Genomic DNA, 27196 nt, shown 5'->3' with positions numbered 1-27196 from the left:
ACCTGCTAACCTTTGATGCTCTTCTGTGATTCTTAAGTAAGTAAATCTAAGTCTCACTTTTCTTATCTACACAATGGAGATAATGATACAGGAATACTGAGAAGAATGAAGAAGACAAAATGGGAAAACGCTTTTAAATATATAAATCTGAGGTCAGCAAAAGGGAGTTTGTGTAGTCTTGACCTCAGGTGTCCCGAGATTGGGAGCAGCAGTGGCTGTGACGGTCTCAACCCTCCCCACGGCCCCGCCTATCATGCTCCTTTGCTTGGGCAGCTGGTGGTGCTTCCAGCTGTCCTGGGTTGCCCTCTTGCCTCTTCCCCCATAATTTCCCTTTATTATTCTTCTTAATACAGACAAGATACATGTGCATTGTATAAAAATAAGAAATACAGACCAGTCAAAAGAACAGAAAAATATCCATCACCCTGTTTACCCAAAGCCAACCTCTGTTAACATCTTAGTGTGTTTCCTTTTAGATCTTCTCTATACTTATCATGCGTGTGGCTTTTTTTTTAATAAAATGAGATTATATCATATATACTGCTTTGTGACCTGCTGTCATTTTCTGCAACAACAGATAAATTTCTGCAACATTTTAGCAGCTGTGCAGCATTTCATTGCATGGATAAGCTATAATATATTTAACTAAAAAGCCTCTATTTTGGGCCATGTATGTTGTTTTCAGCTTTTCTCTGTTACATATAAGGCTGTGATGAATGCCCTCTCAGCCTGGTCTTTGTGCTTGTTCTTAATGATTTCCCTAGGAGAGGTTTCCAGAGGTGGAGTTTCTGGGTCAGAAAAGAAGTATTTCCAGACTGCTGCAGAACGGCTGTGCCTGTGTGCTTTCCTATCTGCGCTATGTGGGACCAGCCGCCTCTCATTCTGACCTTTGATCTGAAAGTGAACATTTTTTTTTTCTTTTTTAAATTTTTTTAAAAATTTATTTATTTTTACATTTATTTTATTTTTAGCTGTGTTGGGTCTTTATTGCTGCGCGCGGGCTTTCTCTAGTTGCAGCGAGCGGGGGCTACTCTTCGTTGCGGTGCGCGGGCTTCTCACTGTGGTGGCTTCTCCTGTTGCAGAGCACGGGCTCTAGGCACGCAGGCTTCAGTAGTTGTGGCACGTGGGCTCAGTAGTTCTGGCTCGTGGGCTCTAGAGCACAGGCTCAGTAGTTGTGGCGCACAGGCTTAGTTGCTCCGCGGCATGTGGGATCTTCCCGGACCCGTGTCCCCTGCATTGGCAGGCCTATTCTTAACCACTGCGCCACCAGAGAAGCCCCTAAACATTTATTCTTCACTTGTATGTTGAGTATAGGCTATTTGGAAAATGAAGAACAATATAAAGCAAAAAATAAAACCAGCCACCCTACTGCCACTTGAGTTAGTTAACAAATTTTACAGGTGTGTTTTTGGGACCAGGGTTCGAACCAGCCTGGGCTTGCACAGTGGTGTGCCTTATGGGTATGTTTGAACGAATCGCCTATGGAACATCTGTGTTGTTTCAGGTTTTCCTATTACAAATATGCTCTATAGCTTTTAAAAAAAACTTTATTGAGATATAATTTACATCCCATTAAATACAACCTTTTAAGTGTACAATTCAGTAGTTCAGAAGTTGTGCGACCATCACCACAGTCAATTTTAGAACATTTTCGTCACCCCAGAAGGAAATCTGTACTCATTAACACTCACTTCCTGTTATTTGATTAATGCCCACCCCCCCAGCTCTAGCCAGTCACTAATCTACCTTTTGTCTAGAGATTTGCCTATTCGAGACGTTTGAGATAAATGGAATGTCCTAACATGTGATGTTTTGTGTCTGGCTTCCTTCACTTGGCATGTTTCCAGGGTTCTCACATGTTGCAGCATGTATCTTTCCTTTTTATGGCTGAATAATATTCCATTGTATGAAGGTACCACATTTTGCACATTTTGTTAATCCACGCATCAGCTGATGGACGTGAGGTTGTTCCTGCTTTCTGGCTATTATCAATAATGCTGCCATGAACATTTGTGTACCAGATTTGGGGTGGATGCATGTGTTCATTTCTCTTGGGTACATACTTAGGAGTGAAATTACTGGGTCACGTGATAACTCTGTGTTTAACTTTTCGGGGAACTGCAAACTGTTTGCCAAAGCGGCTGTATTATTCTGAAAGATTCCAGTTTCTCCACATCCTTGTCAACGCTTTTCTGTTCTTTTGATCACAGTCATCCTGGTGTGTGTGTGATATGGTATCTCACTGTGGTTTTTAACTTGTTTCCCTAATGACTAATGATGTTGAACAATTTTTCATGTGCTTTTTGGCCATTTGTATATCTTTTTTGGAAAAATGTCTATTCAGATCTTGTGCCCATTTTAAAATCGGGTAGTTTGTCTTTTTATTATTGAGTTATAATTGTTCATTTTATATTCTAGATGCAAGTCCCTTTACAGCTATATGGTTTTAAAATATATTCTCCCATTCTATGGGTTGTCTTTTTACTTTCTTGATGGTGTCCTTTGAAATGTAAAAGTTTTAAATTTGGATTAATTTTAGTTTATCTACTTTTTTCTCTTTTGTGCTTTTGGTGTTGTATCTAAGAAACTGTTGCCTCATCATGGTCACAGATCTTTTATTAACATTTAAAAAGAGTTTTGTAGTTTGAACTCTTACATTTAGGTCTATGATCTACTTTGAGTTAATTTTTGTATATAGTGTGAGGTAGTGGTCCAACTTCATTCTTTTATCTGTGGCTATCCGGTTTTCCAGCACCATTTGTTGAAAGACTATTTCTTCCCCATTGAATTGTTTTGATGTCTTTGTTGAATTTAATTGAATATAAATGTAAAGGTTTATTTCTGGACTCTCAATTCTATTACATTGGTCTGTATATCTATCCTTATGCCAGTACTACTTTATTACTGTAGCTTTGTAGTAAGTTTTAAGATTGGGGAGTGTGAGTCCTCCAACTTTGTTCTTTCCAAGATTGTTTTGGCTTTTCTGGGTCCCTTACATTTCCATATAAATTTTAGGATCAAATAGTCAATTAGTACCAAAAAAAAAGCCTGCTGGGAATTTGATAAGGATTATGTTGAATCTGTAGATCAATTTGGGGAATATTGCCATCTTAACAATATTAAGTCTTCCAATCCACGAACATGGGATGCCTTCTTTAATTTCTTTCAGAAATGTTTTCTGGTTTTTGGTGTACAAGTCTTACATTCCTTTTGTTAAATTTATTGCTAAGTTTTATTCTTTTGGATGCTATCATAAGTGGAATTGTTTTCTTAATTTAATTTTCAGAATGTTCATTGCTAATGTATAGAAAACACAACTGACTTTTGTATATTGATCTTTTATCCTGTAACCTTGGTGTGCTCATTTATAAGTTCTAATAATTTTTTATGGATTCTTTAGGGTTTTCTATATATATCATGTCATCTGTAAATAGGATAGTTTTACTTCTTCCTTTCCAATCTGAATGCCTTTCATTTCTTTTTGTTGCCAAACTGCGTTAGCCAGAGCCTCCAGTACAATGTTGCATAGAAGTGACCAGGGCAGAGATCTTTGTCTTCGGGGCAAAGCTTTCACCACTATGTTAGCTGTGGGTTTTTCATAAATGGCCTCTATCAGGGTGAAGAAGTATTTCTAGTTTGTTGAGTGTTTTTGATCCTAAAAGGGTGTCAGATTTTGTCAAATGCTTCTTCTGTTGAAATAATTGTGTAATCTTTGTGCCTATTCTTCTATTAGGATGTATTATATTGACTGATTTTCATATGTTAAGCCAACTTTGCATTCCTGGAACAAATCCCACTTGGTCATGGTATATAATCCTTCTTAATGTGTTGCTGGATTTGCTACACTAATATTTTGTTGAGGATTTTTACGTCTATGTTCATAATGGTGCAGTTTTCTTGGGATGTCTTTGTCTGGTTCTGGTATCAAGATAATACTGGTGTCATAGAGTGAGTTGTGAAGTGTTACCTCCTCTTCTACTTTTTGGAAGAGTTTGTGAAGGATTGGTGTTAATTCTTCTTTAAACATTTGGTAGAATTCACCAGTAAGCCATCTGAGCCTGGGCTCTTCTTCATAGGAAGTTTTTGGATTACTAATTCAATCTCTTGATACTCTATTGTTTTAATAGATTTTAAAGCCATTACTTGTTCTCCACTTGCTTCTACATGGCATCTTTTCATTGGAGCCCTGAGCCTCAGATCATGGCAAACCATCGTGCTCAGAAAGGAATGGTCTTTAGCCAGTTGCCATTTTCAGGGTGGATGACTGAGGAATGGTCTCTATTTTCTTCCACAACAATACCTTGAATAGCAGCTCACCCCATGTTACAGAGTAAACTCAAGTACACGTCGTCGTCAAGGGAAACAGCACTTCCTATATTCGCACTTGATTGACACAGTCAGCTTGGTGGATGAGTCCTGTTTTTTCCTGCTAGAAAACTGTCAGCTACTGCCAGGTTTTAAGCAGGAGGAATGACTTAATTAAATTCATGAGCAAGAAGCATCTTTCTGGCACAGAGTGGAGAATAGATTAGAAGGAATTAGAGATTATGGGGAAGGAGACCGGTTGGGGAGGTGAGCTGGCTTTGGGGTCTGCATTTCAGGGGGCCTGACTTCTGCAGGCTGTTTCCGGTCGCCTGGGCTCCGCCAACAGAAAACACTGGCAGGAAATTAGAGAGCAAGAGGAGGGAGGGGCCAGGGTATTTTTTTTTTTTTTTCTCTCTCTGCCTTAGGCAGCACCTTTGACAGCGGCTGCATCTCTCCCGTGGTTCCATCTGTAGTCAGACAGACCCTCCCTCTGTGGCTTCGGCTCCCATCAGGAGGCTTCTGCTGGGTTCCGTCTCCCAAGCAACAGCCCCAGCTCGTCAGCTCTTGTAACTCCACCTCCTCCCTGTATCCTTTCCAGCCCCGGGGTGTTCATGGCCTTCCGCTCTTGCAGAATCCTGGGATGCCATACCATCCTGTTTGGCTTCTCATATGTTTCATCCCTTATGTAGCCGGTCCCATACACTGACTCTCCTTTATTGGAAAGAACTAGAGTGATTCCTTTGTCCTAGCTGGATCCTGACAGATAACTGCAAAAGCCTGGATCGCAGTAGGCGGTGGAGATGGTATGTGTGTTGATGTGGTTGAGGAAGGAACCGAGATGACTGAGATTTTTAGCTTAGCTCACTGGGCAGGCAATGCTGTTGCTGAACCAGGTAAGGGTTGCAGGGGGAGGAGCCAATTTCCCTAGGAGGGTGGGGCGAAGACCCTGCGTTGAAGTTGAGCAGGATGAGACCGCTGCAACCACAAGGGGGTGCTGTCCAGGGAACCATTCTAATTCTGGGGCTGCTGCTCAGCACAAGGGTCTCTAGGCTCTTGGTTCGTTGGTCAAGATTCGGGAATTGACTGTGTGTAGATTTGGTTACAACCCAGGAGCGGCTGCATCTCGCTCAGGGGACCACAGGGATTGGGGAAGGCAAGAGGCCCAGCACATAACAGGGGAGCTCTACCTGTAGGCGGAGCGCCTGCCAGGGCTCTGGGCCCACAAAGGGAGGAGGGATGCAGGTGACAGAGACCTTTGCCCTGGGGTTTACGGGACCCAGAACATGTGAGCATTTGCACATTTGTGGCAATTTTATATTCTTAAGTAGGTCGAAGTTAAAATGTGGTGAAGGCGGTAAGCAGTCTGAGGTTTTTTTTTTTTTTACGGTACGCGGGCCTCATTGTTGTGGCCTCTCCCGTTGCGGAGCACAGGCTCCGGACGCGCAGGCTCACGGGCCCAGGCGCTCCACGGCATGTGGGATCTTCCCGGACCGGGGCACGAACCCGTGTCCCCTGCATCAGCAGGTGGACTCCCAACCACTGCGCCGCCAGGGAATCCCAGTCTGAGGTTTTAATGTACCACAGGAAAATCCACACTGAGGTCGTCAGGAGCAGATGCCCGCGCCCCCATTGTTACCTTCTCCCCTGTTGTTGAAGCTCGGGTTCCTGATGAGTTCTGCGGACCATAAAAAGTCTAGGGACGGGCGTGCATTTTCCCCATCCTGGAGGCTCTGTCCTGGTGTGGCGGGGCTGGGCCCACACCCTGCTCCGTCCTGCCCACACTCTGCTCCAGGCCACCTGCCGGCTGCCCGCCCGCTTGCCTCAGCCCCGCGGGCCTATTCCCTCCTCCGCCTGTCTTCTCCCTCCAGCTGCGAGTCTCTCATTTCTCCTGTGAGGAGTCCGCCCTCGGGGACACCTCGGGGACAACCTCTCCAGCTCCATCGTCCACTTCAACTTCTCCTTCCTCTGATTCTACCTCTATTTATAGTTAGTACCATCCAGTTGGGCATTCTGTATTTAATTATTTCGCACCTGTCACTTGCCTCTCTCGGACTAGACTGTATGATTGATTAATTCATTAATCAGCAGATATGTGAGTGCCTGCTCCAGGGGGCGGGCTCTGAGGCTGTACCGCATCTAAGCTGCTGGATCCGGCTGCGGATCCCGGCATTGGCACCTGGGACAGTGCCTGCCACACAGGGGTACTTGTGATGGGATGGTTCTTTAAACATTCTCCCCTGGCATCCAGGGCCACACTATCGAAGATAAACTCTACCCGAGTAACACAAGCTGCTTAAGCAAAAGTGCAGGGTTTTTAGTGTATTCTGAAATGCTCTCCATTTTAGATGAAAATAGATTTTGGTTTGGGCCTGATATAAAACAAACAATCTTGTCTCTAATTCTCCTTCTACCCACACTCACCTTCAGGTAGATCATCCCAATTTGTGGACTGTCTTTCAGGCTGTTTGGCTCTGATGAGCCCATCTCTCATGGCTCAGTTCTTTGAAATCCAGGGGCTCTTTGGGCCTCCTTAATGCAGTTTTCTCCCCTGCATTGTGTGCTAGTGGCTGTATTTTTCCCTCTTTGGACTTGGGGCCTTTTTTCTAGGTCCCTGAGGCCTAGACCCATACAACGCGGGCCAGGTTATAAAAGGGGAGTAGTCCAGGCTCCCATTTAATACTTTAAAACCAGGACTTCTGAGTCCTAGCACAGTGCTTGTTCTGCCACCACCCATCACTTGGCTTCCATCATTTCCAAACCATGTCTGGTGTTCATTTTCTTCCCCCAAATGTTCCTGATGCTTTGGGAATGAAAAAAGCATCCTTATTTGGAAAGCTCAGAGCTCTCTGGGGGCGGGAGCAGAGCACAGACTGTTCTGGGGAGAGGGAGGGTGTCAGAGCCGCTCTGCACTCTCCCCCAGTCACCTTGGGACTGGTGCAGCAGAGCAGGAAGCTGTGCTGGGCCCCGGCTGGGCCTCCCTGCCCAGTCCCTTGACCCGTGAGGCAGAGACCTGTGTCTGCCCTGCAGGGACACACCGCAGCCTCGCAAGACAGGGAGAGGAACTCAGGTTTATTAAGCTCCTACTATGGGCCAGGTTCTGGAATAATAGTACTAAATTATTAATAGTAATTACAGCATTAAAAAGAAAAACCTTCCAAACACTCTTTAAGCACTTGCCCCCTAATGCCCTTAATCCTCACACAGGTACCATCCCTAGTTAAGAGGAGGAGTAAAGGGTGGACCCTCTGTTTCAGACCCCCGTTCATTTTCTCCTTTGCTGTCAGATGCTTGCTTTGTGGACTGGGGCCGGTGTATCATTTGTGCAGGCGCTCCCGGGTGCAGAGGTTGCCGATGGCGCACCGAGAGAGGCTGAGTCTACCCTGGTGTGCTGTGAGGTGCCTTGGTTTGCGTTGAGTGGCTCCCAGAGCTGGTTGGACCTTGCAGGAGGTCTTGGAAAAAACATCCTTCTCCCTGAACAGCGTCGATAACACTGGGGCTTCTTACTTAAACAGTAGGATTCTTTGGTACCCTGGCCACGTTCAAAAACCGGAATTCCACACTAGGCCTCTGAGCGGGTCACATGCCAAAAGTTCCGTCGTGGGCCACACCACAGTGGGGTGGGGAGGACCCTCCAAGCGCAGGGCACCCATCGAGGTCTTCCTGCAGTGCCGGATTCCGCCGCCAGAGGGCGCGGGAGCCGCGTCCTCGCCGAGGAGTTCGAGCATGCGCGGAGCCGACCCCGCAGCCTTGGCCCTGAAATTTGGATCATTCTAAGATTCTGCTCGAGGTCAGGGAGCCGGGAAGAAGTGTGAACTTGCCAGCCGTCTTTATTAACCTTGGATCAGTGAGCCTCCTAAGGGACTCCTGGGTCATTTCTCGAAAGCTGTGCCTTGGGTAGGCAATTATACACAGGCCTCGCCCGTTCTTACTAGACGGGGAGCCGAACCTCTGCAGCTCCCTGCAGTGACTGCGTTTACAGAGACTCCCACAGGGTCTGACCCCGTTCAGTACGTTAAAGTCAGTGCATGGATGACTTGAAAAGAGAAAGGAATTACAAGTATGAATTCTGGTAGTGGAGAGTTAGCAGGAGTTGATATACCTCCTTTTCTTTCATGGACTGAAAAGTCCCTAGTCATAAGGACTGTAGGGAGAATCCAAAGAGAATTTTCCTAGAGTATTTCTTGGTAGATTAATATCAGGTCTTAAAGTGACAGAACCTAATCCTGACCTTTATGAATTGGATATTTGCTAATGACCATGACCTCCTAGGTATCCTGGAGCCGAACGACAGACTAGTAACATGCAGGATGCTTCCTCCCTGGCAGGAAAATTCTACAGTCTGTTGGAGGCTGGGTCCCAGCTTCTGTAGACCTGCCCTGGTAGTGAGCTCATTGCAGCAGCGCTCAGGGTTGTCTTCGCCAATACCCACTATGTGACCTGGGGCAAATTATGAACCCCCTCTGAGCCTGAATTTCCTCATCTCCATGGTAAGGAGAGGAGAGAAGATGGGGGATCCAGTTTTTTCCCTTTAGAAGCTGCTTTTTATTCTTTTTGAAGTCTTGAGATCGCTTCAGGCTCAGTGAAAAGAAGTAGTTTGATAGACAGCTATCCATGAGAGGAGGGTATGGGGTGGCAGAGGTGGGGCCCGGGGGGTCCTCGCCGAGTGCTTTTGCCCATGTGCAAAACCCAGAAAATGTGGGAGTACGGGTGTGAGAAGGCGAGGAGCTGTGATGCCGTGGCCTGCTGGGGATCTGCTGTGTAAGCCTTCCGGAGCTGTTTATCTCGGGCGTGGCACTCTCTTAGGCCTCTTCCCATCTAGATTTAACGGTTCTGCGGATGGTGGGAAGCTAGATGCTGCGTTGCATGTAGCCACTCATCTCAGGTTGCTAGTCAGAGCCTCCTGTTTATATTTAGATAGTGTAAGGAGAGTAAGAGCCCTTTTATTGCTGCTGACCCATATTCATGTTTAATGTTGGTCGTGTTGATAGACTCTTCATTGGTTCTTTTTTGGGAAACAAGCAGAGACAGAGCCCAAAGAAAGTTTGGGGCCTTAGGTGAAGGTCCACTGAGGTGCTTGTACTTAGTTCTTCTGTGATACCATGTCTGTCTCAGTCACTGTACTCTTCACACTGTTTTGGAAATGTCTTTCTCCTCCATTCCACTAGAGGTAGGCCTTCTCAAGGGAGAAGACCATGTCCTGCTCCGTGAAGCCCAGCCGTGGTGCTTAGTGAGAATTTGTGGAATGGAGAAAGGGAAGGCACGTCTGTTCACTGGCCACTCTCATTCCTTGCTGTAGTCAGGGCTACACTTGGTACTGTAGGGATCCCCTAAGGGTGATGAGTCCACTCTTCTTAGGAAAGAAACTAGAACCAAGACCAAAGTTTACATGGTGTCATGTATTAGCAAGGCTGAGGGTCTGTACTAAAATGTTAACTATGCTTGATTCTGAGGGGTGGGAACATAGATGATTGTTACTGTCTTCTCGATGCTTTTCTGTATTTTATAGATACTCCTCAGAAAATTGAGCAGGATTGCAGTTCCCCCCAGGAAAGGTGCTTGTTGATAATAGTAGTTGTTATTTATCAAGTACTTACTTTACTTGTAGCCAGGCACTGGACTAAACCTCATAATACTCGCTTAGAGCAAGTGCTGTCATTTTCATTTGCTTAATGAGGGAACAGAGGCCCCGAGGTATTGAGGAAGTTGCTCAAAGTCACAGAGCTAGAAAATGGAGGAGCAAGGGTTTGAATGCAAGTCTGTCTACTCCTGTATTTTCATGTATTTTCCATGGCCATGTATTTTCACTTCTTAATATTTTACCCAGCAGATTGGTAGTAGTAATAGGTGTCATTTTTAGCACAAAGATTACAAATAATATAACAAAACATAGGATTACCACCTGACCTACCAATTCTATTCCAGGTATATATCCAAGAGAATTGAAAGCATTTGTCCGTACAGAAACCAGTGCATGAATATTCATAGCAGCATGATTCAAAATACCCAAAAGGTGTAAACAACCCAAATGTTCATCAGCTGATGACTGGATGAGTAAAAAGTGTTATACCCATACAGTGGAGTATTATGCAGCCATAAAAAGGAATGGAATATTTGGAACTAGATAGAGATGGAGGTTGTACAACATTGTGAATGTAGTAAATGTTGCTGAATTGTTCACTTTAAAATGGTTAATTTTATGTTATGTGAATTTCCCCTCAATTTAAAAAAAAGGGATGAAGCACTGATATATGCTACAATAGTATGTACCTTGAAAATATGCTGAGACAAAGAAGTCAGACACGAAAGGTCGCATATTGTAGGATTCCATTTATGTGAAATATCCGGAATTGGCAAATCCAAAGAGACAGAAAGTGGGTTAGTGGTTTCCAGGGTCAGGGAGGAGGGGGGATGGGGGGCAAGGGCTAATGGGTAAGGTATTTCTTTTTGGGGTGATGAAAATGTCCCAGAATTAGCTAGTGGTGATGGTTCCACAACTGTGTGAATATACTAAAACCACTGAATTGTACACTTTAAACAGATGAATTTTATGGTATACGAATAATATGTCAATAAAGCTGATATTTTAAAAATATATAAAAAGAAGATAGCAAAAGAATAAATGCTTCCTCCTGGAGACCTTCCAGCCTACTGTTATGTAACGAGAATAGTGATATAGGGAATAATCCTGATAGTGGCTGGGTTTTGCATGCTTACTATGTGCCAGGCACTGTTTTAAGCACATAACATTTTACATATGAAGTCAGCTGTGGATTAGGAAGCAGGGAGTCTGGCTCCAAAGCCCACACTCTTAGCCACTATGCAGTACCACTTTACACGTTAAAGACAGATAAATCCGAGATGTGAGAGGCTGAGAGCAAGAATTCAGACGGCAGAGGGTCTGCCACTTACTAGTTGTGTAATCTCGGGTGATTTACTTAACAGCTCAGAGCCCCAGTTCCCTCATCTCTGAAATGAGGAAGATAGTGAATTCTCCCTCATTCCTGTGAAGGTTAGAAAAATTATTTTAAACTCTCAGGTGTCTGGCATGTAGCTAGCACTTGTTGCATGTTGTTATTACTAGTATATGGTTACTAAGTAGAGACATTAAGAACATTAATTCAAATTATAAACTCTTATTTAGTGAGCATTTCAGGTTGAATTAGCATCTCATTTGCTCACAGAATTATAGAGCTGGCAGGGACACTGAAAGATCGTCTGCTGTAGCAGGTGAATGTCTGATTCAAGGCCTGGCATCTCCTTTTATAAGCAGTGTGTGTGTGTGCGCACGCGTGCGTGCGCGTGCATGTATGTATACGTGCACACTTCCTAAGAAGAATATGCTGACTCTGGAAGGAAGACAGCAATTTCTGAAAGTATCCAGAAGGGGCCAACTGTGCCTCCCAGCCCAGAGACCACTAAAAGCAGAAAAGCTCTGGATTGACGGGGTCTTCACAGGAGGTCTAGGCCACCCACCCCCCGCATTGGGTGGTTTCCGTTAGCATCCCCTCTCTACACCCTGTGTCGGGGCTTGTCTTGCACTGAGTTGAGTACATCTGACACCTCTGGGAGCCCGGCTGTTCTAGAGGTGAGAACACAGGACTAGCAATCTGGGGCTGCCTGTACTAGGACTTTGCTTTGAGACTCTTGAATCTCTTTTCCCCAGTTACTTTTCAGCCTTGGAAACTGAGATCCCTGGAAACTGTCTTACTGCCTTTGAAGTCCTTGCCACAGAGACATGGTATTGTAATGAGGTTCTTCTGGTACTTCCAGTTATAAACTGCCCTGTGGGTCATGTTACAGCAAGGCATCAGAGTGTACCTGGCCTGGGCCTGGCTTCAGAGATGCAGTTAAGATAAATGACGAAACAATGCCTAATGTTTTAGTACATAGTTCCTATAATTATATTTTATTGTGTTGCTTAACTTCATGAGAAATTAATTCCCTGTTCATTTCAAGGCGACTTAAAAAAATCAAAATATTTGCTTTGGCTTGTAGTTCTGCACAGTCATCCAGCTCAAGATGGTGTCCCAGTAGTTCAGCCCTCATGGCTCAGATGAGGAGAAGAGGCCGGTGATCCCGGGACTTGCCTAGGGTGATGCAGCTCCTGGTGGGAGAGGAAACCACTGCCCTAAGCTCTGGACTCCGATTTCTATGCCTTTACCATTTGAAACTCATTTTTATGGTCGCTGCTCTTATCAGATACCGAATATGCTGTCAGCAGCTCCCTGAGACAGGATATTATGAGCAGAGTTTTGTAGTTGGATAGATCAGGGGTCGAAACTTGGCTTTACCCTTTACTAGCTGTGGGACCCTAAGTTCAATCTTATCTATAAGGTTCTGTTAACACCTTCCTCGCCAGGGTGGCTGTGGGGATTTTAAGTGGTGCATGTCAAACCCCAGGCACAGTGCTGCATGCTGAGTAGGGCCTTGACAAACGAACCTTTACTATTACGGAAACTGTGCAGCCTTACGCGCCCAGATCAGGCTCCTAGCTGAGGAATCTCAAGTTTAGACAATCCTGAAAGAATGTGGGGATGTTAACCCCTCAGTGATCACTGGATTTATTTATTTATCTTTTTGGCAGTGAGATGTGTAGCTCTCCACTTGCTCAGCCAAACCTCCAGCCCTTGAGGAAAGAAAATGGAGCTCCCTTTCAGAGGTGACGAAACCTTGGTGTGGAAGGAAACAAGGGACGGAGAGTCCGGGTTGCCATATTATGTTGCATCTGTAAGATGCGCCTCAACAGAGCGATTCGGGGGCTGAACGCATTTGAACTTTTAAGTGTCCAGGGTCCTCAGCTGCCCCTCATTGACTGGTGTCCCCTCCCAACCGTGATGTTCCACTGGTCCCTGATGGCTGCACAGCACCTTTGCTTCCAGCAGTCCACCCTGCCTCAGACTCTTAGACCATCCATCGCCTGGGGCAGGATACACTTGTCCCAGCTCAGGGGCTCCCTTGTAATCTCAGTTCTGGCCCTTGTGCAGACCTCCTGTTTCTTTTCCCACAAGTTTGGGAGGAGGATAGTACCCATTAAACAGGCCCGAACAGGCTAATGCACATGGAAGAGCTTCGAAGCAGTCAAGTATGACCTAAATGACTTTATTATCATGAGTTTAGTTAAAATATGTTGCCCTTCATAGAAAGGACCTTTCAGAATCAGAAGTGAGTCCATCTGTGGGAATTTCCCATGGGAAGGGAGATACATTTTGGGTCCAGTGGCTACTCAGCATTCTTTAAATCACAGCATGTAGTCAGCCACTTTTTCCACCCATGCTTTAAAGTTGGCCTTGATGATTGGTCATGGAGCACTTAGCGTCTACTCTTTTGTACACGGCTTTGATTTTGGAGATGCAGATCTTATTGAGATGTTTATTAGGCATCGCTCCCACACCAGCTATTTTTCAAGTCTGATTTTTATTTTTGTCATGCATTTCTCTGGAAAAAAAGTAACCAAAAACATTATTGATGATAGCTTTCCAAACTGACAAGGCATTATCTGACATTTTAATGGGGGCCAATTTGGACTGTGACCTCAGAACTCTGCTTCTCAGATAGTGTCGATCTGATCCCAGACACTTGAAAATTGACAGTCTAGTCCAGAGGTCCTGTAAGCAGCTTTTGACAGAGAACTGCATGTTCTGGAACTGAGCTGCATAGCCACAAATTCACTGTGGTAAATCAAGACTCCGCTGTTGCTCTGAGATGTGCGTGGTGGCACATGGAATGAACGTCACAGCATTTGGGAGAAGGAAAGGAACAGTATTTACCCTTAAGGACCTCCTACCCGAGAATGGACTCCTTGCCAAAGACCCATTTGCCAGCTAAGAGCTTACGTGTCCACATAGCTACCTAATCAGAACAGGAATCCACAGAAAACACCAGTCTCTCCTCATGGTGGAGGATTAAGTTGTGTAGCTGCTTTGAATATTCTTACCAACTATGCAAGGCCATGGATTGCAGCCCTAGATAAGTGGATTTCAGCTATTTCAGAATGTACAGTACAGATGATAGTCAAACTGTGTTGAACTGGATTTGCCTTTTCTTTGACTCAGTGGGCTTGTCAGGTCCCTGAGGGCCTTGGTCATCTTCATGAGCATTAGGGGTCAGAGTCCAGCCTGCAGTAGTATCAAGTGCCAAAGACTAGACCCATTTTTTCCTGGCCCTTTGACATACTCTGGAGAATTTGTTTCCTTTATATTAAGTCCCTGATACCGACTTGCACAGTATTTGGCTGCTTCTCATACAAGCAGAAGGCAGATTATGAAACAATTTATCTCTTTTTGTTGTTTTCTGGAGATTTTAATTTTGTACAAATGAGCACTTAAAGCACATTTAGGAAGCCCCAATCAAGTGCTTGCTTTTGAGTAGTTCCAGAGCTGTTCTACCAAATGGTGAATTTGTTCAGTTTATCTTGTATTCTCCTTCAGAGAAAATTTTAAGAGGTTGAAACAGAGTTCACACTGGAGAGAGGGTGCTTAATAATTTTTTTTTGCAACCATATAAACAACTTTGGCTCTAAAGGAAAGGGAGTGAATATTGAGCACTTAGGACTGGGGGGACATTAAAGCAGTTATTATATCTATTCTTCATGTTCAAAAAGTTTAGTAGAGACATGGAAGTTAAAAATAGAACTGAATCTAATTTCTAGAGATGAAAACTACAATGTCTAAGATGAAAAATACACTGAATGTGATTAATGGCAGATTAGACATTGAAGAAAAGATTAGTGAACTTGAAGACGTAGCAATAGACACCATCTAGAATGAAACAGAGTGAAAACTTCTTTAAAAAGTGCAAAGAACATAAGTGAGTTGTGGGATAACTTCAAGTGGCCTAATATGTGTGTAATTGGAGTCCCCTAAGGAAGGGGAAGGGTAAAAAAAAAAATTCTGAAGAAATAATGGCTGAATGTTTTTCAGATATTATGAAAACTATAAATCCTCAGATCCAGAAAGTTCAGTGAGGCCCAAGCACAAGAAACATGAAGAAAACGAAACCAAAGCACTTCATAATCCAAACTGCTCATGACCAGTAATAAAGAGAAAATCTTTAAAATAGCCAAAGGAAAGACACATTACATGCAGACGAATAAACATAAGGTGACAGCAGATTTGTTGTAAAAAAACATGCAAGTGAGAATACATAGAGGAACATCTTTAGTTCTAGGAGGGTGGAGGGCATGGGTGGGGGAAGCAACCTGTCAAGTGAATGAAAATGAAAATGTTCTCAAACATGAAGGTGGAATAAAGCCTTTTTCAGACAGACAATAACTGAAAGACCTCATCATCAGCTGAACTACACTGTAATAAATATTAAAGGAATCCCTTTAGGTAGAAGGAAATATGAATCTGCACAAAGGAGCAAAGCACACTGGAAATGATAACTATATTAGAGCCTATATCAGTTTTTCCTCCTTATTAAAATGTCTTTAAAACATAATCCACCATTTCAATAAAAATAATCATCATGTAGCATTGGATTTATAATCTATGTAAAAGTATAATGTATATGATAAGAAGATACGGACTGGAAAGAGAGAAATGGAAGTATGTAATAGTAAAGGTGTTATGCTGTATGTGAATGAGTATAATATCATTTGACATAGACTGTGATAAGTTAAACCTTCAAGCAACCACTGACAGCAATCCTCGGAGACTTCCATACCCTGTTTCAATAAATGATAGAACAAGTCAACAGATGATCAGTAAGGATACAGAAACGTTACAACACAATCTACTAATTTTACCTAGTTGGCATTTATATGTCACTCCACCCAACAACAGAATACACATTCTTTTCAAGATTCTTACCAAGATTGACCATATTCCGGGCCAGAAACAAATTTCGACAAAATTAGAAGGGTTCAAATATGTTCTCTGACTTCTGTCAGAGATCCCCAAGACCACCCTCAGGTCAGTGGTTCACTAGAAAGACTCACAGAACTCAGAAAAGCTATCATACTCATGGTTACAGTTTATTACAACAAAAAGCTACAGATTAAAATTAGTAAAGGCACGTAAGGCAGAGTCCAGAAGGGACCACAAGATTTAAGTCATCTTCTCACAATGGGGTGATATGGACAGCACTTAGTTCTCCCAGCAACGATGTGGGACAGCACTAATGGTGTACTGCCAGCCAGGGAAACTCGCTCAGGCCATCATGTCCACGGTTTGTATTGGGGGTCAGTCAAGAAGGCATAGAGTGCCATGGAACTTAATTATTTGGTCTCTAGTCTCCCTAGAGGTCAAAGTGGTATAGTGTGGCCTAAGACCTACACTGTAAATCACATTCTAAGTATAACTAAATGGCGTGGCCTGAGGCCCCAGATGTACAAAGACACTCTTATCCGGTAGGATATTCCAAGGGCTTAGAGCTTTTCTCCCAGCTGATCAAAGGCCAGTCCTTTCTTTGGAATGTGCAGAGTTTGAACATCTCAAGCCTGTTTAGTCTTTACTGCATAGACCATAATGGAATTAATTTAGAAATCAATAACAGAAAGATCTTTGGACAATCCATGAGTGTTTGGAAACTAAATAACACATTTTTAAAGACAAAATCAAAAGTTAAATTAGAAAGTATTGTGAACTGAATAAAAATAAAAACATAACATATCAAAATTTGTATGATACTGCTAAAACTACTTGGTGAAAAATTTATCACACAAAGTGCATATATTAGAAAAGGAAAAAGGTCTCAGATGTATACTTTGGCTTCCACCCTAAGAAACTGGAAAAGGAAGAATAAATTAAGTCCAGTGTATGCAGAGGAAAGGAAATAATAAAGATCAGAACAGAAATAAATGAAGTAGAAAACAGGAAAATAATAGAGAAAAATCAGTGAAACCAAAGTCAATGAAATCAAAAGATCTCAATGAGAATTTCAACTGTTCAACTGATAAACCGTTAGACTGTTCAGGATGAAAATAGAGGACATAAACTGCCGACATCAGGAATGAGAGAGATGTCACCATTAGAGATTCTACAGATACTAAAAGGATCAGGGAGCATTATAAACAACACTGTACCAATACATTTGACAACTCAGAAGAAATGGACAAACTACTTAAAAGATGTAAACTACCAAAGCTCACTTAAGAACAAAGAGATTATCTGAACAACCGTATATCAAAGAAATGGAATTTATAGTTAAAAAAGCTTCCACACAGAAAACTCCAGGTCCAGATGGCTTTACTGGTAAATTCTACCAAACATTTAAGAACAAAATAGTAATTCTACACGAACTCTTCCAGGAAATTGAAGGGAGGAGAATACTTCTCAAGTCATTTTATGAGGTTAAGACTTACCCTAATCCCAAAACCAGACAGAGACATTACAAGGAATCTGTAGACAAATATTCCTCATGAACATAGATGAAAAAAATTCCAAGCAGAAATTTAACAAATCAAATCTAAAAATATAAAAAAAGGATAATACATCATGGTCAATAGGGTTTATCTCAGGAAAGGAAGTTTGGTTTAATATTTGAAAATCAGTCGATTTAATTCACCAGATTAAATAAAAGAGAACAACCCATAGACACAGAAAAAGGATTTTAGGAAATCCAACATCCATTTTTGATATAAACTCTTAGCAAAATCGGTGTAGAAGGGATCTTCCTCAACCTAATAAAGGGCATCTATGAAAAACTGATAGTTAACATCAAACTTCATGTGAAAGACTAAGTGCTTTCTCCCTTAGGTCAGTAATAAGATAAGGATGTCTGCTCTCACCATTTCTATTCAGTGTTGTACTGGAGGTTCTTGACAGTGCAATAAGGCAATAAGGCAATAAATAGAAATAAAGGCATCCAGATTGGAAAGGGGGAAGTAAAACTGTCTTTATTTGCAAACAACATGATTGTGTAGAACTAATAAGTGAATTTAGCAAGGGTACAGAATATAAGATCACTATTCAAAAATCTATTGTATTTCTATATGTTAGCAATGAACAAAAGGAAATGAAAATTAAAACAATACCACTTACAACAGCATAATAAATATGAAATACTTAAATCTAACAAAAGGTTTGCAAGGCATGCACACTGAAAGCTACAAACCATTGCTCAGAGATGTAAAGAAGACCTACATAAATGAAGAGACATACTCTGTGCATAGGTCAGAAAACTCAATACTGATTTTAATAGACATTTCACCAAAGAAGATGTATGGATAACAAATAAGCACATGAAAAGTCAGTATCATTAGTCATTATGGAAATGCAAATCAAAACCACAATGAGATACCACTTCACACCTACTTAGATGGCTATAACAAAACAGTCAGACAAGAACAAGTATTGACAGGAATGTGGAGAAACTGGAATCCTCACAAGTTGCTGGTGGGAATGTAAAATGGTATAGCCACTTTGGAAAACAAGTGTTTTTTAAACAGTTAAAAGTGAATTTGTCATCTGACCCAACAATTCCACTTCTAGGTATTTACCCAAGAGAATTAAAAATATATGTTCACACAAGAAAATTATACATGAATGTTCATAGCAGCATTATTCCTAATAGCCAAAAAGGAAGCAACCCAAATGCCCATTACTGGCAAATGGACAGATAAAATGCACTGTATCCATACAGCAGTAGAAAGAAATGGAGTATTGCTGTAGCTTGGAGGGACATTGAAACATTATGCTAAGTGAAAGAAGTTAGACACAAAAGACCAGATATTATATGATTCTGTTTTTATGAAGTGCCCAGAAAAGGCAAATCTACAGAGACAGAAAGCAGGTTAGCAGTTGCCTGAGGCTGGGGCTGAGGATAGAGATTGATTTGAGCAATCAATCACTTGATCATTTGGGGATGATGGAAATGTTCTTAAACTGGATTGTGTTGATGGTTGTACAACTCTATGAGTTTATTTAAAAAATGTTGAATTTTACTTAAAACGAGTGAATTTTATAGCATGTAAATTATCTCTCAGTAGAGCTATTTTTAAAAAATGGTATACTGTATACTGGTAATCCAGACACATAATATTGGTGAAAGAATAGACCAAAGAAATCAGTGGAACAGAATAGAGAGCCCAGAAATAGACCTACTCAACTATAATCAACTGATTTTTGACAAAGGAGCAAAGGCAATTCAATGGGGAAAGGTAGTCTCTTCAACAAATAGTGCTGGAACAAACGAACATACACATGCCACATGTATATATATATATACATATATATATATATATATATAGACACAAACCTTATACCTTTCACAAATATCAACTCAAAATGGATTGTAGACCTAAATGTAAAATGCCAAACCATAAAACTTCTGGAAGATACCACAGGAGAAAACCTAGGTGACCTTGGATTTAGCAGTGGCGTTTTAGAGACCACACCAAAAGCACAATCCTTGAAATAAAAAATTGATAGGTTGGACTTTATTAAAACTAACAACTTTTGTTCTGTGAAAGACACTGTTAAGAGAATGAAAAGTCACAGACTGCGAGAAAATATTTACAGAATAGATATCTGATAAAGGACATGTATCCAAAATATACAAAGAACTCAAAAGTCAACAGTAAGAAAACAAACAACTGAATCGAAAAAAGGGCAAAAGATCTGACCAGACGTTTCACCAAAGAAGGTATACAGGTGGCAAATAAGCGTAAGAAAAGATCAATATCATATGCCATTAGGGAACTGCAAATTAAAACAACAGTGAGACACCCCTATACATACTAGAATGACTAAAATTCAAAAAACTGATAACACCAAGTGTTGGCAAGGATGCTGAATAGTAGGAACTCTCATTCATTGCTGGCGGGAATGCAAAATAGTACAGCGACTTTGGAAGACAGTTTAGTAGTTCCTTATAAAGCTAAAAATAAGATCTGATAGAAAAACCCAAACAAAATTTTTGGCCAACCCAATAATATTTATTCTTACAAAGCTATCTGTAAATTAAATATATTTATTTAGCTATTTCTTACAAACGCATTCTCACCATACAATCCACCAGTTCCCCTTCTTGGTATTTACCCAACTGAGTTGAAGTCTATGTCCACACAAAAACCTGCACGTGAATGTTTATAGTAGCTTTCTTCATAATTGCCAAAACTTGTAAGCAACCGTGGTGCCTTTAAATAATGAATAAATGGAATGTTATTTAACGACAAAAGGAAGTTAGCTATCTGCCTACAAAAAGACATGAAGGGACCTTAAAAGCATATTTCTACGTGAACGAAGCCAATCTGAAAAGGCTACATACTGGATGATTGCAATTATATGATATTCTGGACAAAGCAAAACTGTAGAGACAGTAAAAAGATGAGTGGTTGCCACGGGTTCAGGAGGAGGGATAGAGCACAATTTTAGGGCAGTGAGTCAATTCTGTATGATGCTGTGATGGTGGATACATGACACCATGCATTTGTTAAAACTCATAGAACTTCACAACCCTAAGAGTGAACCCTAATGTAAACGATGGACTTTAGTTAATAAAAAGTAAGAGTCAATAAAAACAAAAGAAATCATGATGAAACATTAAAAAAGCGCAACCTCAATATAGCTGTTAAACAGTAACAAAATCTTTGGCCGATCCGCACCTTCTGTGACAACGTGGTCACCTCTGAGCTCCCCGGCACACTGTCCTCAGCTGTGGGCTCCCTGTGGATGGAAGTGGTTTCTCCTTCCCATGCAGTACGACCACCACCTGTCACCTTCTACAGCCTGGAGGGACTGTCACAGTTTGATAAGAGCACCTTGGAGGAGGCCGTTCTCAGAGCGATGCACGGGAGGCTCTGGGTCACTTGCTGGCGTTTGGTGTGTTTGGTCCCCTCTGCGGTGGTGTCTGCTCTGAAAGCCAGCAGCTCACTTGACAGGTGTTGCTTGGGAGGCCCCAGACCTGGGTTCTCATTCCTGCTGTGCTGTTAACTGCCTGTCAGGTTTTGGGCAAGTCGCTTACTTTACCATGATGGCTCTCAGCTTCTTCGTCTATAAAATGAGTGGCTTTCCCAGGGACCTCTCTGGCCCCTTCCAGCTGCAGAGCCGGACTGTGTCCGCATTGAAGCTTCTCGCACCCTCGTGCGTGGAGTGAACGTGTGCAGTGTGTGTTTCCCGGTACCCCAGGGCACTTGACACAGCAGAAACCCTCCCCGCGGGGCTCCCTCTCTGCCTCCAATTGCAGGTGGGGACCTGGAGCCCGACGTGCCCCAGGCTGGTTGCCCAGAGCAGGGGCTGAGGTTGGTGCTGGGTTTACACAACAGCTGCTCCTCTCAGCATTGTTGTTTCTCAGTCTTTCATGCTTTCATATCCCGTCCCAGCCCTGAACTCTCTCTTGGCAAAGAGTAACCCCTCCAGCTCCCAAGATGTGCCCACACAGCAATGTTCTGGCTGTTTTCTTGGCCTGGAACTGAGAGGTGGCTTGGGGTGTTGTCATCACTACAGAACTCTAGGGCTGAGAGTTGGAAGATTTTCCTGGTAACTGAGGCTCCTGAGAGCATTTAGAAATGTTTTGTGTTCAATCGGTTAAGTGTACATCATGGGACAGAAGATACTCTGTACCTAGTATTGTGCTGTGAGCCTACCTGTACTTACTTTAAAAAATTCTTTAAGGACCTTGAGACATACTTGAATGAGAAGTTCTGTTGGATCTGAATGGAATCATGGTGAAGTACCCGATCAAATTCTCAACCTGGATATCAGAGTCAAATGGTGCTTTCTATATATTGAGGGGCCTCCTTCATCTGAAACTTATGGACATTCTTTTTGGTACTCCATTTTGATGTTCCATTTTGTCCTTAAAGAGAGAGGGCAGAGTATCTGCTTCTCTAATATTATCTGGCCCTCTAGAGCAATATTAAAAAATTAAGCCCCATGGGGCTTCCCTGGTGGCGCAGTGGTTGAGAGTCTGCCTGCCGATGCAGGGGACACGGGTTCGTGCCCCGGTCCGGGAAGATCCCACGTGCCGCGGAGCGGCTGGGCCCGTGAGCCATGGCCGCTGAGCCTGTGCGTCTGGAGCCTGTGCTCCGCAGCGGGGAGAGGCCCCAGCAGTGAGAGGCCCACGTACCGCAAAAAAAAAATTAAGCCCCATGAAAAACAACTTACCCAGTTTTTGTATGTTGATTTTTTTTAGGACTTTGTTTAGAGAAGTTGCCTATTTCTTCTTCTACCAGTAATCTCCTTGTGGATCGGGAACAGGATGTCATCACGTGTTATGAGAAGGCAGGGGACATTGCACTCCTGTACCTCCAAGAGATAGAAAGGGTAAGTGAGGACCATGTGTTCGTTCAGTTGATAATTTTTTAAAATTTCAAATCAGATCTCACAGAACTGTGGTCAGCCTCTGGAAGCCTTCAGCTTGTCTGTCTCTGGGTGCAAAGCTTTGCTTCTGTTCTTTAATGCTATGGAGAATATGGTGGTAAATGCGGCACCTTGTGAAAATAGATGGGTCAATGTTTGGAAAGCATTTTAACATCTTCTGAGCAGAAATGACACTATGCATCTATTTATACCCTCAGTGCCCCGAAGCTGGCTACTCATTCCTGTTCTCATAGGCAAAACAGGTTGAGCTTCCTTTGTACTTGTGTGGATTCTGTACCAACGCAGGGTACATCTGGAGTTTGGGAGGCTTTACCTCAATGGTCATGCCAAAGGGCTGCTGGGGACTCTCAACCAACCTGCTTGGAGCAGGCTGTGTTCCTTGAGACCATCTGGGATGGTTTTCTCCCAGCAGTCAGTGGTTTGCCTCTGCTGTGGGGAATGAAACCAGAAGCTGATCAGAGGGCCATCTGAGGAGAGAACGAGTGAGCAAGGCACGCTGAGCTCACACCCTCAGACAGAGGACGTTGAAGGCTGGATGAGGCTGGGGAGCTTGGGCAGTTTGTCTGTTCAGAAGGATCGCTGTCTTTGGCTCTGCTCTTCACTAAGTTACCTCCTTCACTTCTCAGCGTTAATTTTCCTGTCTGTAAAAGGAGCATGATAATGGTTCCTACTTCATGGAGTTCTTGTGGGCATTGTAAAAGGTCGTTTAAATAAAGGCATTTAGCCCAGATTCAGAAACGAATTGGATTCTTGGTAATTGACACTTATTTTTACTAAAAACAATAGCTCCTATTCAAGTCCGCCCCTTGCAGAGCTTCCTGGTGTTCTAACCAAGGCTGGATCCTGATATTTCCCCTTTCGGACCCAGAGGTGCATCCTGTGAGATTGTTTAAAATGAGTAGAAGTTCTGTGAGACTTTTTGAAAATGGTCAGAATCTTGTTTCCCATCAACTTATGGGTTCTCTGTTTCCTTAAGGATTAGAATAGAGAGGGACTACCAAAGTCTTAATAGTTTTTGTTATTTTATAAGTGTACAGACTGGAAGTAGTTTCTTTCATAGAAATCTTTTTGTAGTGTCTTGATGTGGGTGGCAAGGATCAGAATTACCTTTCAAGAGCAGGGAGAGTAGGGTGAGAGCCACAGAGAAGAGGGGGAGAGGATGATGGGAGTGGTGTCTGGCCTGGCCCATACCAGAATGGTTTATACATCATGGTTCGCGATATCCAGGAATTCAGGAATATATTTGGCTGTCTTGCCAAAATGTTGTTCTATGAGAAAGGAATTATTTGTTATTCAGAACTGATGGTACGATCTTTAGAGAAATGATCATGCAGCTTGATTTTAAAATCTGCATGATTTTCTTTGTCTCCCTCCCTGATGGCCAGTGCTGGGCAGCTGAGAAGTCTGCTTATGCCAGCTAAGCTGTTCTTGTGGACCCCACAGTCCTTGCCACTTAGAGGACCTTATTTTGCATTTTACTCTTTGTTGTCACGCTGGGGCTGCCTTCTCCTGGCTGGGAGAAAGGAGGTTCATCTGTTACGTGTGTCTTTAATGATGTGGGAATTGGCAGATCTGGATGTACTTCCTGTTGTGTTCCTTTATAACCACCTATTCACCACTGGGTTCTTTAGCCAGACCAGAAAGGAGACTCTCATAATCATAGGATTTAAAATAAATATTTTTCGTGGTTTTGAGGAAACAGTGATCATAGGATGTTAGATTTTGAGAAAAAAATGGAGGCCCAGAAAGGGAGACCCCCAAGGACACACAGGAAGTTAGGGCCAAAGCTAGGATTAGAACTCAGCTCTTCTGACACCTAGTTCAGCATCACTTACTTCATTATCCCAGGCCGCAGCCAATAAATGTGGAACCCCGTAGTTTCTTACACCCTTATATGTAGAAAGTGCTCAATAAGTATTTGACCAAGCAAGCCATAGCTCTTAGTAGTGTGGGGAAGCAGCCTCACTCAGTGTATGGTTCAATTTCAGGGTATATATTAGATGACTTTCACATTTCTGGCTCTGATTTTCCAGTCTGAGTTTTCCTTCATGGGAAACCACTTTGGGTCTCCCCACATCCAGGAAGCTGGGATATTAGCAATGAGAGACATTGAATGAATGAAACATCTGTTTTGACTGTAGTAGATGCTCAATAAATTATCTGTGACTAATTAGAAGTCTAGGGGAAAAATGACCTTCCTTAAGTGACCACTGGGCTTGGTGGAAGTTCAGGGGTTTTTATGAGGCAAGACAATGGTGCCATGCAGAGGAAGATATCTGTTTGGCCTTTTTTTCCTTCCTTTAACTTAAGTGACTTTTAAGAATTATGCTAAATTGAAAACAAATGTTAGGAAAATAAAATCTGAAGGAAGCAAAAGACTGGGGCAAGCTTAGGTAAATAGTGCTTTGCTTTTCTGGGTAGGTAGCCCTTTAAGTAGAAAACCCCACACACTGTTCCTGTGTTTGTTCTGCTGGGCAAAGACAGTCTTTCAGTGGTTTTTCCCCTCATTTCCCAGCCATTCTAAAGCGAAGAAACTTCTGTTTGCCGGGACCTTTTGGCATTTTATTTATGTGTTGCCTCTTAATGTCACTCACTAGCAAGGATAAAATTTGAGGAGAACTTTTGAGCACAGTTTGGAGTATTGTGGAAAATGTTTTTTCATAATCTGGAACCATCGATTTGTTTCTGCTGCAGCCGCATTCCTCTTCTAGTTTCTCTAAGAGTGGGTATGTTTAGCAACGTTAGTGTTGTTTGTTTCCTGAAGGGCGGGGGCTCTTCAGAAAGGGGGCTGACCTTGGCTTCCCCTCCAGGCGGCTAAGTTAAGTTGGGAGAGGCAGCAGGGCCCAGGGGTTAAGTGACGCCGGCGTTGGGATCCTGGCCTTGCCACCTCTTAGCTGTGGAACATCAGGCAAGTTACTCAACCTCTCTGTGCTGCCTCCGAACCTCAGCTGTAAAATAGCAATAATAATTGCTTTAAGGCTGATGTGAGCATAAATTGGGTCAACTCATGTTGTTCCCAGTACATGTTTAGCACACATTAAATGTTCGTTTTATTGTCATTATCTGTTCCTGTATCACCTGGCGGTGGAATCTTTCCTAACCTTCGAAGATTTCAGATATTTAGATGAAAATATGGAGTATTTTAGACATGCTGTTTTATTAAAAGTGTTAAATAATTTTAAAGAGATATTTATGGAGTAATTTTTTCAGGAGAATTTGGTTTTCCATTTCTTGCCTGGAAGCTAATGGAACACCATCTTGCCTAGAGTCCCCATATCATATCTGGGTTCTGAATCTCTGTTCACCCCGGCTGTTTGACCTTGGTCCAATCGTTTATATCTGTGTGCTTCAGCTTTCCATTTTCATGGCGGCATTAATACTGCCTGACTTGTCTGGGGAAGAAAACCAGTGAGCCACCAGTGTTCTCCACCCAGTATGATAGGAGCTTTCCATGTACTGTTCTCCCTCCTTGTTCCAAACAGGGAGGCAGGGCCAAAGGAAATTTGAATACCTGAAAGCCGTGTGCATTGAATATTTGTTTAGTGTTGTCCTTGTTACATTAGGGTCACAGAGACATCTGCTAATAATTTTCTCTGATAGTTTGTTCTCTGAAGGGGAATGAAAAATACCTCCAAAATTATGCATATAGAATAATTTAATCAAGTAAACCAAATTAGAATAGATGGACATGACATAGGTTGACCTTGATTAGTTTATCTTTGGATGGTGGCATTACACCAACAGTAAATAAAGTTATCTGCCCCACAAGAAGCTTCTAAAGGTGCAATGATAGGAATAAAGATGACTTCACCCTCGAATATCATAATATGAGCCCTGCTTTTGGCAAATGAAATCATCCTGTCTCTGTCCTTTGCATGCATCAGCCAGCCAGCTGGGTATGGCTTTCTTGAGCAGAAGCCACGCCAGGGTGGAACCTTACCTTCTGCTGACAGTTCATTTCTTTACACCCTATTTTAGAAAAGAAGTTAATGCTAAATTACGGGACACCCATAGTTTTTTTTATGGGCTATTTCAGCGTTGAAGTGTTGAGAAATAGCTGGTGCCCAAATGTTGCAGGGCCCAGCCTAGACTTCATCTGTTCATCAGGAGCCGTTCACTGGTCATCGTGGTCAGTCCTTGAGTGGATTCTGTCCCCCCCACAGAAAGAACTTGCAGTGACACAGCTGAGACGTTGGATTCACAACTGGATTAGATTAAGGTTACTGTGTGTCTTGAACTCAAACAAGATGTCCTAAGAAAAGAACTCAGGGCTACTGACACGGAAGGCAGGGTGTGACTCTGGAGGTCCATGTGGCTGTGCTTTAGGGTCTAAAACATGAGACCATGAAAAAAAGATGGATTCTCCCTTCTCTTCTCCTTCCCAATCCCCGCCTTTTCACTTAAGCTGAAGCAGCAGGTTATAGGTCATGGCTTAATGTAGTGCATCTGAATAAACTACTTCCTTAAAGAAATGTCAGGAAACTGACTGGCCAGTATGTTGCTCCGACTTTGAGGCTGCCATCTGACTGGCTGGGAAAGGAGGCTACAGCACACTTAAAGCTGAGTTAGAAAAGCCTGGAAACCAGAAAAGAACAGTAGCTTATTTTAATTTTTGTATGTTCTTGGTC

General features: G+C 42.7%; 1 protein-coding gene across 10 annotated transcripts in view; it reads left to right on the top strand.

The window, feature by feature from the left end:
* Positions 1-27196, top strand: part of TTC7B (tetratricopeptide repeat domain 7B) — a 238036-nt gene that overhangs the window by 36260 nt on the left and 174580 nt on the right. For 9 of the 10 annotated variants that reach the window (XM_049706983.1, XM_049706986.1, XM_049706981.1 and 6 more), the window contains one exon: positions 22381-22511. In XM_049706983.1, the coding sequence (XP_049562940.1) occupies positions 22381-22511 (131 nt within the window). Of the gene's footprint in view, positions 1-21768; positions 22017-22380; positions 22512-27196 lie in introns of those variants that run through there. The other variant, XM_049706987.1, reaches the window with a different exon arrangement.

This window comes from Orcinus orca, chromosome 2 (genome assembly GCF_937001465.1).
Source record: "Orcinus orca chromosome 2, mOrcOrc1.1, whole genome shotgun sequence".
In the NCBI taxonomy this organism is placed as follows: domain Eukaryota; kingdom Metazoa; phylum Chordata; class Mammalia; order Artiodactyla; family Delphinidae; genus Orcinus; species Orcinus orca.
The sequence above is the reverse complement of the archived record's forward strand: the minus strand, read 5'-3'. Positions and strand labels throughout refer to the sequence as shown.